Here is a 15,183-nt window from a genome sequence, read left to right on the forward strand (position 1 = left end):
GTAATATCACATTCATTTTAAAACTCATCAATATGGAAACATGAAGCAAAAAAATAAATAAATGTTGAAAACCTTGCAAAAATATTTTCAGTTCTTTATTTCCAGTAAGCATGGGCTTATAAATAACAAAAAGAGCTTGAAAGTTTGTCTCTCTCACCAACAGAAGTTGATCCAGTAAGAAATATTACCTCACCCACCATGTCTCTCTAACAAAATAACACACATGCAATAATTTTCAAAAAGCATAACAAACATGAAATGCTATTGGAGTCCAATGTAAATAAAAATATATTTCAACATTATCAAGAATATCAGATTACTAACCTTTTTATTTTGTTAATCAATGATAAAGTAGATAAGGAATAAAATGACTTAATCCACAATTAAAGAGCTAGCCTTCAAGTATTGAATCATAAGATCCAGATATCAAATACTACTCTTCTTCTCCCTCAACTACATTAATAAATGCATTCCATACTATGCACACAGCCCCAGTGGCCAAAGCTTTCTAGAGAGTTCTAGCAAAGACATCAAGTGTGTATGTGCACCCAACAGGACGGATCTGTCCAAGCAATCATCTAGGGCCTGGACCTGACGCTGCACTAATGACTGTATTTTGAAGCAAATTAAATATTGTAATTGTCTAAAGACCAGTTACAATACTCCACAAGGCTTCCATTCCCTTCCATTTACATACTGTTCAATGTAAACAGGACAAAAGTCTTATTTATCCAAAAAACTCTTATCCAAAATTAGGTTATGCCCCTCAGTGGACATCATTTGTACTGAAAAATTCCTTGTTTATCCAGATAAATTCCATATTCCCTGCTCCCTATTGATTCATGTGGTTTTATTGTATTCTTTTTCAGCTTGGTTTTTCTTCTTCTGGGGTTCACGTTCAGATTTGTATAATTCCACAGACCTGCCTCCTCCCCAAATATTTAAGACATCTTATTTCAGGAGATGAGTGTTTGTTTTTCTTTAGCGTAGACTACTGTTTAATGCATCAGAGTCTAGATTGCTCTCTAATTCCATGTGACTGTCTGATTTCAATTTATGAACTTCTGTTATACACAATTTGCTTTTCTCCTAAAAAGGAAGTGGCAGTCTTAGTAGGTAATTAAACAGGGGGAAATATTTCTATATATAGAAAAAAAAGCCTTTTTTGCCTCTCCCTATATCAAGAATGACTTCACACAGAAACAGTTTCATTTAATTACACCTCTACCCCACTATACGCGGTCGTGGGGAGCCAAAAATCCCTACCGCGTTATAGCTGAAAACCCGTTATATCAGGGTAGCAGCAGCAGGGCTCCGGTGGCGATTTACAGAGCTCCGGGCTCCAGCTGCTGCGGGGAGCCATGGCCCTTTAAATTGCTGGCGAGCCCCGCTGCCGCAGCCCCGGGGTAGGGACGGCAGGGCTCCAGTGGTGATGTAAAGGGCCCGGGGCTCCCCGCAGCAGCCAGAGCCCTGGACCCTTTAAAGTGCCGCCGGAGCCCCGCTGCGACCGCGCTATACGCAAACCCGTGTTATACCGGGTCGCATTATAGCGGGGTAAAGGTGTATTTGGTTGCACACACAACCCTAAAAGGGTAGATCAAGAGGGATTAAAAAGTCAGACATATTTTTATAATTGTGATTATCTGATCAAGGTCTATGTACCCTCAACAAATCATATTTCCTCATTTAAAAAAGTGACACTCTCAGAAATCTTCATTTGGCCTATTAAAAAGGACAAAAGTCCTTTGAATAACTTTGCGGAGGTGAACCTGAGGTGGATTAACTTTGCAGAGTCTAGTTTTAAAAAGACTAGCTTCTGTTAAACTTACTAACACTGAGCTACCTCACTCCAGTTCCACTGGGGTCAGTGAGACCACATGTGGAGGAAGGGTATTACTCACTGTGAGTTAGGGGGTAAATAGCCAACATGGATTTTCTTTTTTAAAGATGAGTATTACATTTGCCTTTCTCCAGTCCTCTGGTACCTCACCCATCCTCCATGATTTCTTCAGGATAATGGCTAATGGTTCTGAGACTGTTTCGGCTAGTTCCTTAAGTGCCCTTGGATGAATTTCATCAGGCCCTGCCAACCTGTATACATCTAATTTATCTAAATATTCTTTAACCTGTTCTTTCCTTATTCTGACTGGAGTTCCTCCCCCCTTGCTATTAATATTAATTGGGTTCAGTATTTGGTCACCCTTAACTTTTTTTTAGAGAAGACTGAAGCAAAATAGGCATTAAACATCTCAGCCTTCGTGATGTCATCTGTTATTAACTCTCCTTCCCCACTAATGGACCTATACTTTCCTTCATCTTTCACCTTGCTCCTAATGTATTTATACAACCTCATCTTGTTGCCTTTTGTGTCCCTTGTGAGTTCCTTTGTACTTTAGCCTCTCATTTTATCCCTACATGTTTGCGCTATTCCTTCGCATTGGGATAGTTCACTGTTGTGCCTTTAATGCTCTCTCTTTGAGAAACTGCCAGCTCTCCTGAACTCCGTTTTTCCTTAGATTTTCTTCCCATAGGACCTTATCTAGCAGTTCTCTGAGTTTGTTAAAGTCTGTTTTTTAAGTCTATTGTGTGTCTGCTGCTCTCATTCCTTCCTTTACTTCAAGTCATGAAATCTATCATGTCATGATCACTTTCACCTAAATTGCCTTCTATATTCACAACCAATTCCTCCCTCTTATTCAGAATCAAGTCTAAAATGGCTGTCTTCCTGATAAATTCTTGTTTCAGAAGGTGGAGGAAGTAGTCCCCAATACATTCCAAGAACTTAGACATTTTGTGTTTTGGCGTATTAATTTAACTACCCAGACATCTATCGGAAAAGTCTCCCATAACTACTAGGTCTTGCATTTTGGATATTTCTGTTGTTTGTTCTAGAAATGATTCATCTACTGCCTCCTGCTGATTTGGTAGTCTATAAGGGACCCCTGCCATGACATGGCCCTGTTTTTTCCCTTTTTATCCTCACTCACAGACTTTCAATGGGTCTGCCTCTCCCCTCCTACCGGTGTGTATATTCTTGATGTATAATGTAACACCTCCTCCCTTTTTGTTCTGTCTCTCCTTCCTGAACAAGCTATACACCTCTTTACCAATACTCCAGTCATGAGATTTATCCCACCCACTCTCAGTGATGCCAATTAAGTCATAATTTATTTTATGAACTAATAATGCCAGTTCCACCTCTTTCTTCCCTATACTCCTTGCATTTGTGCACATACATCTAAGATGTTTGGCAAATTCCCCGACTGTTTTCCATCTTATTGCTCCTATTAACCTATTGTAATTTTTCCATGTGTGACAAGCTTGATGGGATCTAGGGCTGAACAGGCAGTCAGTCAATCTGCCATTAGTGTCACAGGCAAAGCTTGTCAATGGATCCTTTGGCTGGCAGGATCTGCAGGGATTTATAACAACTGGGACAAAGTAATGATCTTATCTATTAGCCTAACAATGACATGCCTACAAAGTGGGACATTCCTGGTTTACAGTGTCATATGGCTACCTTAGTGTGCAATGGTTTGTGGGTACCATGCTAAAACAAAATAGGATACATTTTAATTAGGTTTGAGAAGGCATGGTAGAATTTGTAAGGCTTTTTCAAGAAAAAGTACAGGAGAACACTAACACTAGCAAGCAAATCACAAAAAGATAGTACAAGAGATTACCACTCCCCTTGCAACATCTTAGTTACCATCTACTTCCTCACTGGATTTAGGTTATAACTAGGACATTATTAAAGACTTGTAGTTAATCTGATAAACATTAAAATGTAGGGTTTTGGAGATTTATCAAATTAATCTTGCTGGGTCTTCCTTTGCATAGAATGAATTCCGAATCTCATATTCATAACCATGTATTTCTATACTAATTCCATTATTTTCAGGATATTAACTCTTCTGTGCAGGTTATTAAAGATTACACTATTTCAATTTATGCACAAAAATGTTTTGGTTTTTTTTGTTTGGGTTTTTTTTTCTACTATATGTGACTCTCTTGTGGACATACACCAATAAATAGGTGTAAAGTAGCAAGGCTTTGTTCTTTAATAACAAAGGAATGTTTAAAAGAATAAGTATCTACGAATGAAAGAGTCCTGTGCTGTTTGTTTTATTTATCTAATCATTGTTCTGGCTGTGGTTTTTGCAATCCACTACAGATCCAATACAGGGATTGGCAACCTTTGGCACATGGCCCGCCACAGTAAGCCCCCTGGTGGACCGGGCCAGTTTGTTTACCTGCTGCGTCCACAGATTCGGCTGATCGCAGCTCCTGCTGGCCATGGTTCGCCGCTCCATGGTTTTTTTTGTTTGGGTGTTTTTTTTGGTAAGTGGCACTTTTTATACTAACCAAATTACTCATAAAAATTGCATACAACACTCTTAGGACTGTGATGTTATTTTCACAAAGGGTGGTAAGACAAAACTGGTTTCCATTTTATGCAGAGGAAGAGAGATTCACAGATTTACTTTAATGGCTAAAATACACTTGGATTCACTTCCCTCCTTGTGAACTGCAGACAAAAAAAGTGGTGGGGGGGGGCAGACAATTTTGTTTTAGCTTGGTAATGTGAACATGACACACATGAAATTTTATATTTGGTAAAAAAGATACATTAGAATGAAACCAGGAGTTTTGGTTTCATCTACTGTAGATACAAAAATAAATACTCATAATCAAAGAAAAGGCAATGCTTTTGTAACCACGAAAAAGACTACCCAATAGTTTGTATTACAGCAGCTCTCAAGTGACTCGTGCTCCCTGGCCTTACATCTTGGTGAAGTCAAAGCCTGCTGTGGGTCAGCTTTCATCTAACTGACCTTTCGATGCTCTTGAAGATTTGTAGCTGAGGAACACTTCTTATTGCACACAGAGCACATCAACTTCTTCCTAGAATTTCCTAGAACAGAAACAAAATACATCTTAACAAGAACCATCTTAAAAAGGAAGTGCAAAGAAAGAAACCAAATGTTTCCACTGGGTGTGTGATTTTTCACAGGTCATTTGACTGACAGAAAATTTTACATTTGTAACCCATCTTCATGGTATTGGGTTACAAGAGTTCTCTGTAGGTGTCCTATAAGCTATTTTTTTCCAATGGAATGTAAATCAAGAAAGGTTTCTTTTTTTTTCTTTTTTCTTTTTTTTAAGAAAAGAATGTGATAAAATTGAAGTATCATCTAATACCAATCTTCATGTTACAACTAAAAAACATTGTTATTCAGTAGCCAAAACAATTATCATCCACAAAAACTTCATGTTACAGGTTAACGAATGAATGTTTGGAATCAGTGAAACAACAAGAAATAAGATCCATATTGAAGTCAACACCAAAGCTTCTATTTTCTATAATGACAGCCTGGCCTAAAAGTTGTAAGTATTCTACCCTGCTAGGTGTGCTGTAAGAAACAGAATTCCATTAACATTTTCTTAACTTAGAGCATTTGTAATAGAACTGCATCATGAATACAAATCTAATCTATCTTGCAAAACTATAAACCCAGTTAAAGGTCAGCTACCAGATGCATTTCCCTTCCTTTTTCACAGTTCATTTAAAAAGTGACAGGACATTTAATTAGGTTTGTCTATTAATTACTGTGGTTTCAAATTCATGTTAGTACCGCACAAAGCTGTTTTAAATACAGGGCACAATTACTACAAACTTAGTTCTTTGTTTATAACCAAAGTTCCACGTGACCTATCTCCTGACATATATCCAAGAATTACACTACACTACACTAAAAAGAAAGAGCACAAAGCTAAACAGGAGGCAAAATGGTGTTTCTTGGAAGAGCAGTGAAGCATAGATCAGAAATTAACACATCAGAAGGTTTCCAGCTCAAGATTTTTCCAGGATTCAAGTGTCTGATCTTCTCCACACTTGTCCTCCTGAAGACTATACATTTCTTTTGATTATTTGTTTTTCCAATTTCTTTCTTCAGAATATTTTACAAATAATTAAATCAGCTTTTGAATTGCATCTGATCTTTATCCTCCCTGAAAATTGTTAAACAAATCAGTTTAACAAGAATAATAAAGACCACTCCCGTCTGCTTATTCATTCAAATATTTAAAATACATGAGTGGTGTGGGCACCTAGCCCATAAATTAAAAATTACAACGTAAGCACAGACAAAGGACTGCCCCATAAATATACTCCACCTCAATCCACAGCAGCCTTAACAATGAGTGAACCAAGATGGGTTTTACAGTGTGCTCAGAAGGTTAACTAATCTGGACTCTTATCCCAAAAAAACAGAGGACATCTCACAGAGAATGCTCTGCCTGCCGCTCCCTCTACTGAGCGACCTCCAGTTTCAGCACCACTGCTGTTCTCATCTGTGGCAGTATATCACAGGGAGGGCCAATCTCTCAGGAAACCAGGTGTTTACAGCTTTATAAGTTAAAATCGACATCTTGAATTCCTCCAACAATCTTACTTGAAGCTAGCATAGATCATGGGGCATTGGTCTGAGTCAACCTAATCTTGAGGCAACAAAGGCCTGGATAACTGTGTCAAAGTCTCACTCTTGCCTTGCCAGTGCTTAGGGATGGCATCTAACCTCTACTGCATTCAGGTCTTTATCAGTCATTGAACACAAGGAATTGGTGGATGAAATAAAAAGGGCTTGTTTCACCGACACTTATTTCAGAGACAAACGGCATTCTGTGAGCCAAATTCTCACTTACAGAGGAGGGCACTAAAAGCTAGTTATCCAACCATCAATTTATCATTGGACCTTGAGGCAGACTATTCTCTTCTAAGAGCTGTGCCATGGTCTCTTGGTAAGTTAGCATGATAAACTTTTTAGTGACTTCCATTACATATGTAGCAAGACTATAGACAGAAGCCTCTGTCAACATGCAGGTGCGCTAATATGTTTAGATAATAGCCAAGTGGGGTCAAATTCCTCGAGTCTGTATACTTGGTGAAGGCCAGCAGGCTGCTGCTGAAAAGAACTAGGAATTCTGAGGTATGACAAGCCTTGTTCTCAGTGCCTGCCAGGACTGCAGAGAACAATGCCATTTGTAGAGCATATATGTTTACAAACCATTTTGCCTTATTGCCATTTTGTCCCATCCTTGTCCCTCCCAACTCCATTGTATACAGTTTCCTCCCATGCCCCATCCTTTGCGTATATCTTTACTCTGTTTCCCTCATTGCCTTGCTCTTTTTGCATATTTTACTACTTTTCTTCCCACTTCTCCTGGCTCCAAGTCCTCTCTTATTTCTTATTCTTCTAGTGATTTGTGTGTGTTTGTCATCCTTCTGTTCTTTCATTTTCTCTCTTCTTACCTCATTTCTAGGTCTGTCTTATGCCTTTTCCCATCTCCAATATCTTCTCATACTCTTCCTCTTCGCACAAGCCTCTTGTCCCTCTCTTCTCCTCCCCTGCCAGGGCCTGGACAAAAGTTAAGATCTTTTTCCTGACAGGAACTGCTTTCACTCCTGCTGCAGTCTGCTAGCTTCTAAGCTCCAATCAGGAACAGAAAGGACTTCCATCTTTAAAATTCTCCTTTCTTATGAGGCTTATAAAACCCTTGACCTTGACAAAAGTCTGTCATCCGTTCCAAAAACACAAGATAATCCTCTTAGGGGACTTTTAACAAGAGTGGGCCGAAACTCTAATGTATGGAGCAGTACCAATGGGAAGAAAGGAGTAGGTAAGACCAATTCCAATGGCATCCTTCTACTCAGCAAATGCACAGAGCATGGCCTTGAGATCACTAACACAATCTTCAGACAAAGCAACAAGTAAAAAACAACTTGGCAACACCCCCATTCAAAACAGTGGCACCTCCTAAGCTAAGTCATTATAAGAATGCAGGATATAAAAGATATCCAAATTACCCAGAAGCAGACAATTGCTGGACTGACCACTGCCTGGTGAAGTCAGTCATGTCCATCAGGATAGCACCAGAACACAGAAAGTAATTCAAATCACACAGACGGCAATACAACATTCAAAAACTTCAATCCTCAGGTCACCAAGAGAACTTCAAAGCACACCTCAGTGAAAAACTGACCACACACATACCTGGAAATGACAACACAAGCGTCAAAGTAGTCTGGGAAGTTCTAAAATAGACCATCCATGAGGAATCCATCAGCCTTGCTACCCTCTGCCATCAGGACTGGTTAGATGACAAGAACACTGAGATCACAGCCCTCTTGGACCAGAAGAGGAAAGCTTTCTGCAACTGGCAGAAACATCCATTATACAGTCAGAAGCAGAGCTCTTACCATCAGCTTAAAGCTGAGGTTCAAAAGAGGATCTGAGAAATCAAAAACAAATGGTGGGAGGACAAAGCAAAATAAATCCAAGCATTTACTGACAGACATGATATGCACATTTTTTTCTGAGACAAAGACCTTGTACGGATGAAGCGCATGTGGCCTCACACTGCTGAGATTTGAAAAGGGTAGCACGCTTCTTTAAGGCAACAAATGCATCAAAGAGCACTGGAAGGAACACTTCCAAAAGCTTCTAAATCAAGAATCAACTGTGACTGACGACACCATTGACTCCAGCCCTCCGTACCCAAATTGGGAAACTCTTGCCAAACCACCAACACCTGAGGAGGTCTGCAAAGCAATTAATCAAACGAAAAACAATAAAGCTCCAGGTCCTGATGGCATACCAGCTGAAGTACTGAAAGTGGGGGGAGAAACACTGACTAACAAGCTTCATTTGCAGATCCTCAAAATCTGGTGCACTGAAGAAATCCCCACCGACTTCTGTCAGACTAACATCGTCATCGTTTTCAGAAGGGGAGACAGGGACGACTGTGGCAACTATCGGGGCATTGCCTCTCTCTCCATCGCTGGGAAGATTCTTGATAGAATCTTACTTATTCGCCTGGTCCCTCTTGCAGAGGAAGTACTTCTAGATTGCAAGTGTGGCTTCAGACCATCACGACGCACCACCGACATGATTCTCGCAGCCAGATAGATCCAAGAATAACATCAAAAACACCACCAGGAGCCGTATATGGCCTTTATCGATCTGACCAAAGCCTTCAACTCTCTAAATCTTGAGGCTCTGTGGAAAATCATGTCAAAGTTTCAATTCCCAAGCAAATTTACCACCATTGTAAGACTCATCCATGACCAGATGACTACCTCCATCCTATGAAGTGGCTCTACCTCTGAGCTCGTTGCATCTGAACTGGCGTAAAACAAGACTGTGTACTGTCACCGATCCTCTTCCCCATTATCCTAGCAGCTATGAAAACGCTAATCCAAGACTGTCCACTACAGGGCACTGGCATCCAATATTGGACTGATGGCAACCTTTTCAACCACTCTCACCTCCGTGCCAGAACTAAAGTAACATCAGAAACAATAACTGATGATTGTGCTGTAATTGCACACTCAAAGGAAGATCTACAAACAGCCCATAATTGTTTCTCTGAAGCTTACAAAAGGCTAGGGCTAAACACTAAACATTGTCAAAACAAGAGCTCTCCACCAACCAGCTCCCAGTGAGTCATCAGACCTAGCAAGGAAGTTCTACATTGACAGAGAAGAACTGGAAAATGTAGACCACTTTGCCTATCTTGGCAACCACCTCTCTCAGAGGGCATACATAGACACTGAGATTCAGCACAGAATCTGCTTTGCCAGCCTTGCCTTTGGCAGACTGTCTTGACTGTTGTGTTAAAAAACAATGACATCAGAACACACACGACACTTTTAGTTTATAAACTGGTGGTAAGCTCTATGGGTGAAAGACTTGGGTGACTTACAGAAAACACCTGAAAAACCTGGAACACTAGCACTTTCTCTGGAAAAATCTTCAACATAAAGTGGAAGAGTGACCACACTAACATCAGTGTCCGTACAGAGGCCAACATCTTCAGTATTGAGGCCTTGATTATTCAGCACCAGCTGAAGTGGAGTGGACACTGTGTGCATGCCTGATGCATGCCTACCAAAACAACTGCTGTACGCCCAACTCACCAAAGGAGAAAAGAAACTGGAGAAAGCCAGTTTGAAATGCTTTAAAGACACCCTCAAAAAAAATCAAGAGATGTGGCATCAATACCACGCACTGGGAGACAGTAGCCTAGGACAGGGCTCACCGGCGAACACTTGTCAGAGAAGGAACAATCACTTTTGAGGAAAATTTCCTTGCCATGGTCACAGAAAAATGCCAGAAAAGAAAGGACAGACGACTGTTATGCAGCAGTCATGGCCCATCCCTGCCTTCCAACATCACCTGCAACGTCTGCCAATGAGTTTGCGGCTCAGCGATTGGACTCCTTAGTCACCAAAGGACCCATAAAAATAAAACTTGTGGAAGAGATCATCCTTGACCCCGAGGAATCACGGACGATGACAAAACACTTGACAACATTTAGGCTGCTGGTGTGCGGAGACCAGAGCCTATCATGCTGATCAATATTGTCTCATTGTTTCTGTATCCGTTTCTTGTCTTATACTTGTATTTCCAGCTTCTTAGGGAGCTTGTTCTGTATTTGAACATCAACTAGTACAATGTGTCCTGGTCCACAACTAGAGCACCTAATTTGCGGATACAGACTAACACGGCTGCTACTCTGAAACCTAATTTCCCTGGTAATCAGTTGAAGCAACTGGAAAGGTAAACTGGTGACAGCTGGCTGCTGGAGATGTTGCTGTGTGAGACACACAAAGCAAAGCTAATGAGAAGGAAGGTGGGTAGCTTCTGGGATGACCAAACACCACAGAAAAAGGGACAAAAGAATAACATCATTCTGGACACCCATACTGTCCCTCCACAATAATCCCCACCAACATCAGTATCTAGTGTCCCAAGGCACCTTATTCCAAGATGATTGCTAAATCATAATCTACTCTTCTACCCCCTTTGTGTTTTGATGGAAGAAAGGCAGAGCTGCACTTGGTCTACTTTCAGTCAAACACCATCCATACTGTATTTCAGCTTCAACTGATAATATAAAATACTGATTGATAAATAGGAAAAAAGCCTACTTACTCAAACATGAAAATTGAAATTATTTAAATACATTATTTATCTTACTACAATATAGATATTGTTTAAGCACTGTATGAAAATATACAATTGTATTCTCTTAAAAATGCTGAAAAGACTTCTAATCTCAAAATGAGCAACAGCCGCAGGTAGCTAGAAACTGGAACATTCCATAGCCTGTGGGGACTACATTTAACAACACATGTCTTAATCCTCAGTGTTTCAGTCTGCAGAAGTTTAATTAGGATAAAACTAAAGACGTTAAGATAGAAAATAAAGTCAGCATATATCACAGCCATGTACCAAAAACCTGTAGTTAAGAAGGGAAGTCTACAGTGTTTTATCACTTTCCAGATCATCTTTCTTACGCCACCATTTTATTTCAAAGTTAACACTAATATTATTAGTAAACATTTTGCACAATGCACTCACTATATGCAGGAATGAACAAAGTTAATAGCATGCTGTAACCATTAATGCATAAGATTTCAGGAGCCTTGAATACTCAGTTTACCCAATTATTTTTTTTAAAGAAGTTATTTTAGCCTAGATCCTCAAAGACAGACAGACAGACACCTAAATATCTCTGAGGATCTGGGGCTCTGCCACAATGGCTAGTGAAAATGAAAGTGAAATCATCTTTAGAAATGTTGTCCATGTACATAGAGCAGATTGCACTTGTATTACACACTGTAGATACCTTACTGCAATATATTCAGTCATCAGTTCATCAGTCCTTATTTTGAATTTGTAACTGATAGGGAATTGCTTTATTTCCCTCTTCGGGAGCTCCAAGGAATGACTCCTTCAAGACATTTTCATGTATTCATTATTAAGAAATCTACCTAGTTCCTTATATCAGAGCACTAGTGAGATTTTTTGGGGAATAAGTGGAGAGTGAGAGTTACAAACTTCTCTCTGAGAGCTGTGGAAGCAGGGAAATAATTAACAAGGATTTGAAGGGGATTTTAATGCATGTCAGTCAGTTAGCAAGAGTCAGGCCATACTGTAACCCTAATGACGTGAGACTTGTAGAAGCAAGGATAGTGCGAGGCGAGAGGACAAGAACTGTGTACAAAGTTATTACGACCTTGTAACTGATAACCAAATATGCAGGCTTGCTTTTCTTAGGAGTGAGACAAATAAGATAGCAGAATGGCTTATGTATAAACAAAATGTAGTGTTCCTCTTTATTGTCTGTATTATTGTTAGTTATTGTCTGTAACAAAAGTATAAAGGCTTGCTGTAATTGTTTACCAGTTGAGAGACCTGTCCAGGACTGGGGCGACCCTGTGTCCTATGGTACTCTCTCCCCTCCATTGTAATTACTGGAGAAATAATAAAGTATTTGATTTTGCTGCACCCAAACAAAAAGCGAGAACTGAGTTTTTCTCCGACAGAGCTATACTGTGCCTAAGCACAGTCCTGTACAGGGGGCACATTTATCCACGTACAGGGGGCACATGTACAAAGAGCTCATTGTGCACGGAGAAGGAGAAGCCCAGGGAACTCCTTTCCTGCTCTTACCTTCCTCCTTGAGAGGTGTAGGACAGTGACATAATCTGCTACTGCTCCTCACCAGTAGATTACTTTCCCTTGGACATTTTTATCACTTGTGCTTTCCAGTATGGTGGAGGGACAGAATCAAGGCTCTGCCCACTCCCCATCCACCTAAGCAGGCAGAATAGTAGCAGCCCCATGGTGACTGCTCCCCGCCATGCTTGAAGTGGTAATGCACAGAGACCACAGGAAAGTTTGGTGAAGTCTGATACCCCTGAATGACTGCATAAGGCTGGCCCTAATTATGCAATGCCAATAGAAAATGGAAGGTTCTGCTCTCCCTGAGCGGCTGCTGCCAGCCTACTTCCTTTTTCCTTTACGCAGAGAATTTTAACTGCTTAGTGTTCTTTTGATCTCAATCTCTGGCCCTTCTGGCAACAAGCAAGTAGGCATTTCCCACTGGCTAACTCACCCATTGTTTCTCTTAAGGACCCCGCATATTCTCCCTGTACATATCTCATCTCTGTCATTGTTTCATTTCCTATTTGCTCCTCTCTAACAGCCTCTTTTGATTTAACTCCTTGCAGTCAGCCAGAATAATATCAAGCAGGTAAACTGAGTACATATAAAATGCATACAAAACAATACAGCTATCTCCCTGGTTCTCCAACATCCAAGGATCGCATTAGCCTTCTTTGCTACAGCATCACACTGGGAGGTCACATTAAGTGCTTGTCCACTATGACCCCTAATCTTTTTTAGAGTCTCTGCTTTCCAGGATATAGTCCCACATTCTGTAGGCATGGCATACATGCTTTGTTCCTTTGGTTTTACATTTTGCTGTATTACAACAAATTTTGTTTGAATGGACCCAGCTTACCAAGTGATCCAGATTGCTCTGAATGACTGCTCTAGTCCCATCATTATTTATCACTCTGCCAATCTTTAGGCCATCTGCAAGATATATCATCAATGATTTCTATGTACTTCCGGACCATTGATGAACATATTCAATAGTGTTGGAACTACTACCAATCCCTGGAGAACCCCAGAAAAAAACACCCCATTCAAAGATGATTCTTCATTGACAACTACTTTTTTAGATCTGTCAGGTAGTTTTTGATCCATTTAAGATGTGCTTTACTGATATTGTATAGTGCTATTTTTGAAATTATAATGCCACAAGGTATTAAGTCAAATGCCTTAAAAAATCTAAGTATATTACATCTATGCAGTCAACTTTATCAACCAAATCTGAAATGATACAAAAAATGAAATGAGGTTTGTTTGATAAGACCCATTTTCCATCCAAACATATTGACTGGTGTTAATTATAGTCTCATCCTTTAGCTCTTTATTAATTGAATCCTGTATCAGTTTTCCATTATTTTGCTCAGGATTCATGCTGGACGAACTGATTTATAATTAATTACCCAAGTCACCTTGCCTGGCTTTTCTCAATATTAGCATACATTAGCACTCTTCCAATCTTCTAGAATTTCCTGGTATGCCAAGACTTATTAAAAATTAACATCAGGAGGCCAGACATCTCAGCCACCTCTTTTAGGACTCTTGAGTACAAGTCATATGGGCCTCCTAATTTTAAAATGTCTAGCCTAATAATTGCAAACATATTCCTGAGTTACTAATGGATATAAGAGTAGTTCATCATCCTCATGAGAGATGAGTACAACATCTTCCTTCTTTCCAAATACAGAACTGACATATTATTGAACAATTCTGCCTTTTGTCCATCATTTTAAACAATTTTGCCATCTCCTTCTAGTAATGGCCATTTACCATTGTTCAGATTTATTTTATTCCTGATATACTTAGTTATATCCACAGCCTTTGGAAGAAGTGGGAAGGTTACATTAATTGTATTCAAATCAAAACATTACAGAAATAGGATATTCAACTAAATGAAAATGTATCAAGAATACCATTTGAAATAGAATGAAAGATGGTTCTTCCTTTTGTTTGTGAATGAAAAGTTGTCTGTTAGGCAACAGATCAGCAATCCTGTTAATAATGTCATATTCAATAATTTCTTACCAGTGTGAACATTTTCCTTGTGCTTTTTCAGAGCGTCCTTACTCTTGAACCTCTTCCCGCAGCTATCAGCCTTGCATATGAATCTAGCATCCCCTCTGCATGCTTCTTTGTGCTGCTCATAACTATATCGGATAACCAGCAAAGGAAAAATAATACATGAAGACGTAGCTAGAGAACACAGACTCATAGCAAGCACTCTGAGCTTAACACATGCCACACAGCAGAGTTCCAGGGCCACCTCATGCATTACTTACAGCTGGTAGGAATGAAAGTATTTCACTTCTTTCACTGTTAGGATTCACATAAACTAATAAGCTTGAAAGCAAACATGCAAAGGGAGGCCAGCAATGATATGACAGCAGTCCAGTAACTCGGACACAAAACCTCGACTCTGAGCTGAAGGACGTATTGCAAACAGAACACTGAAAACTTCTTGAAGTGTCTCCTGGATTGACATTCTCTGTGCACTGAAGGACACTAGGGGAAAAGATAAAACAAAATATAAGGCAAATATTCTCTAAACAACATTTTGACTGTAACAGTTAGAGAAGATAGGCCCAATCTTACAAACACATGAGTAACTTTACAAACTTTGAGTTCAGTGGGATTACTCACATGCATAAATATGAGCGAC

The 15,183-nt window shown here is 39.8% G+C and overlaps 1 protein-coding gene across 5 annotated transcripts in view; it reads right to left on the bottom strand.

The window, feature by feature from the left end:
* Window positions 1-15,183, bottom strand: part of PRDM5 (PR/SET domain 5) — a 142,961-nt gene that overhangs the window by 86,168 nt on the left and 41,610 nt on the right. For all 5 annotated transcript variants that reach the window (XM_045019971.1, XM_045019970.1, XM_045019972.1 and 2 more), the window contains 3 exons: window positions 14,934-15,026; window positions 14,550-14,671; window positions 4,836-4,915 (listed from right to left, as the gene is read on the bottom strand). In XM_045019971.1, the coding sequence (XP_044875906.1) occupies window positions 4,836-4,915; window positions 14,550-14,671; window positions 14,934-15,026 (295 nt within the window). The remainder of the gene's footprint in view (window positions 1-4,835; window positions 4,916-14,549; window positions 14,672-14,933; window positions 15,027-15,183) is intronic.

Source organism: Mauremys mutica, chromosome 5 (genome assembly GCF_020497125.1).
Source record: "Mauremys mutica isolate MM-2020 ecotype Southern chromosome 5, ASM2049712v1, whole genome shotgun sequence".
NCBI classification, from domain to species: domain Eukaryota; kingdom Metazoa; phylum Chordata; order Testudines; family Geoemydidae; genus Mauremys; species Mauremys mutica.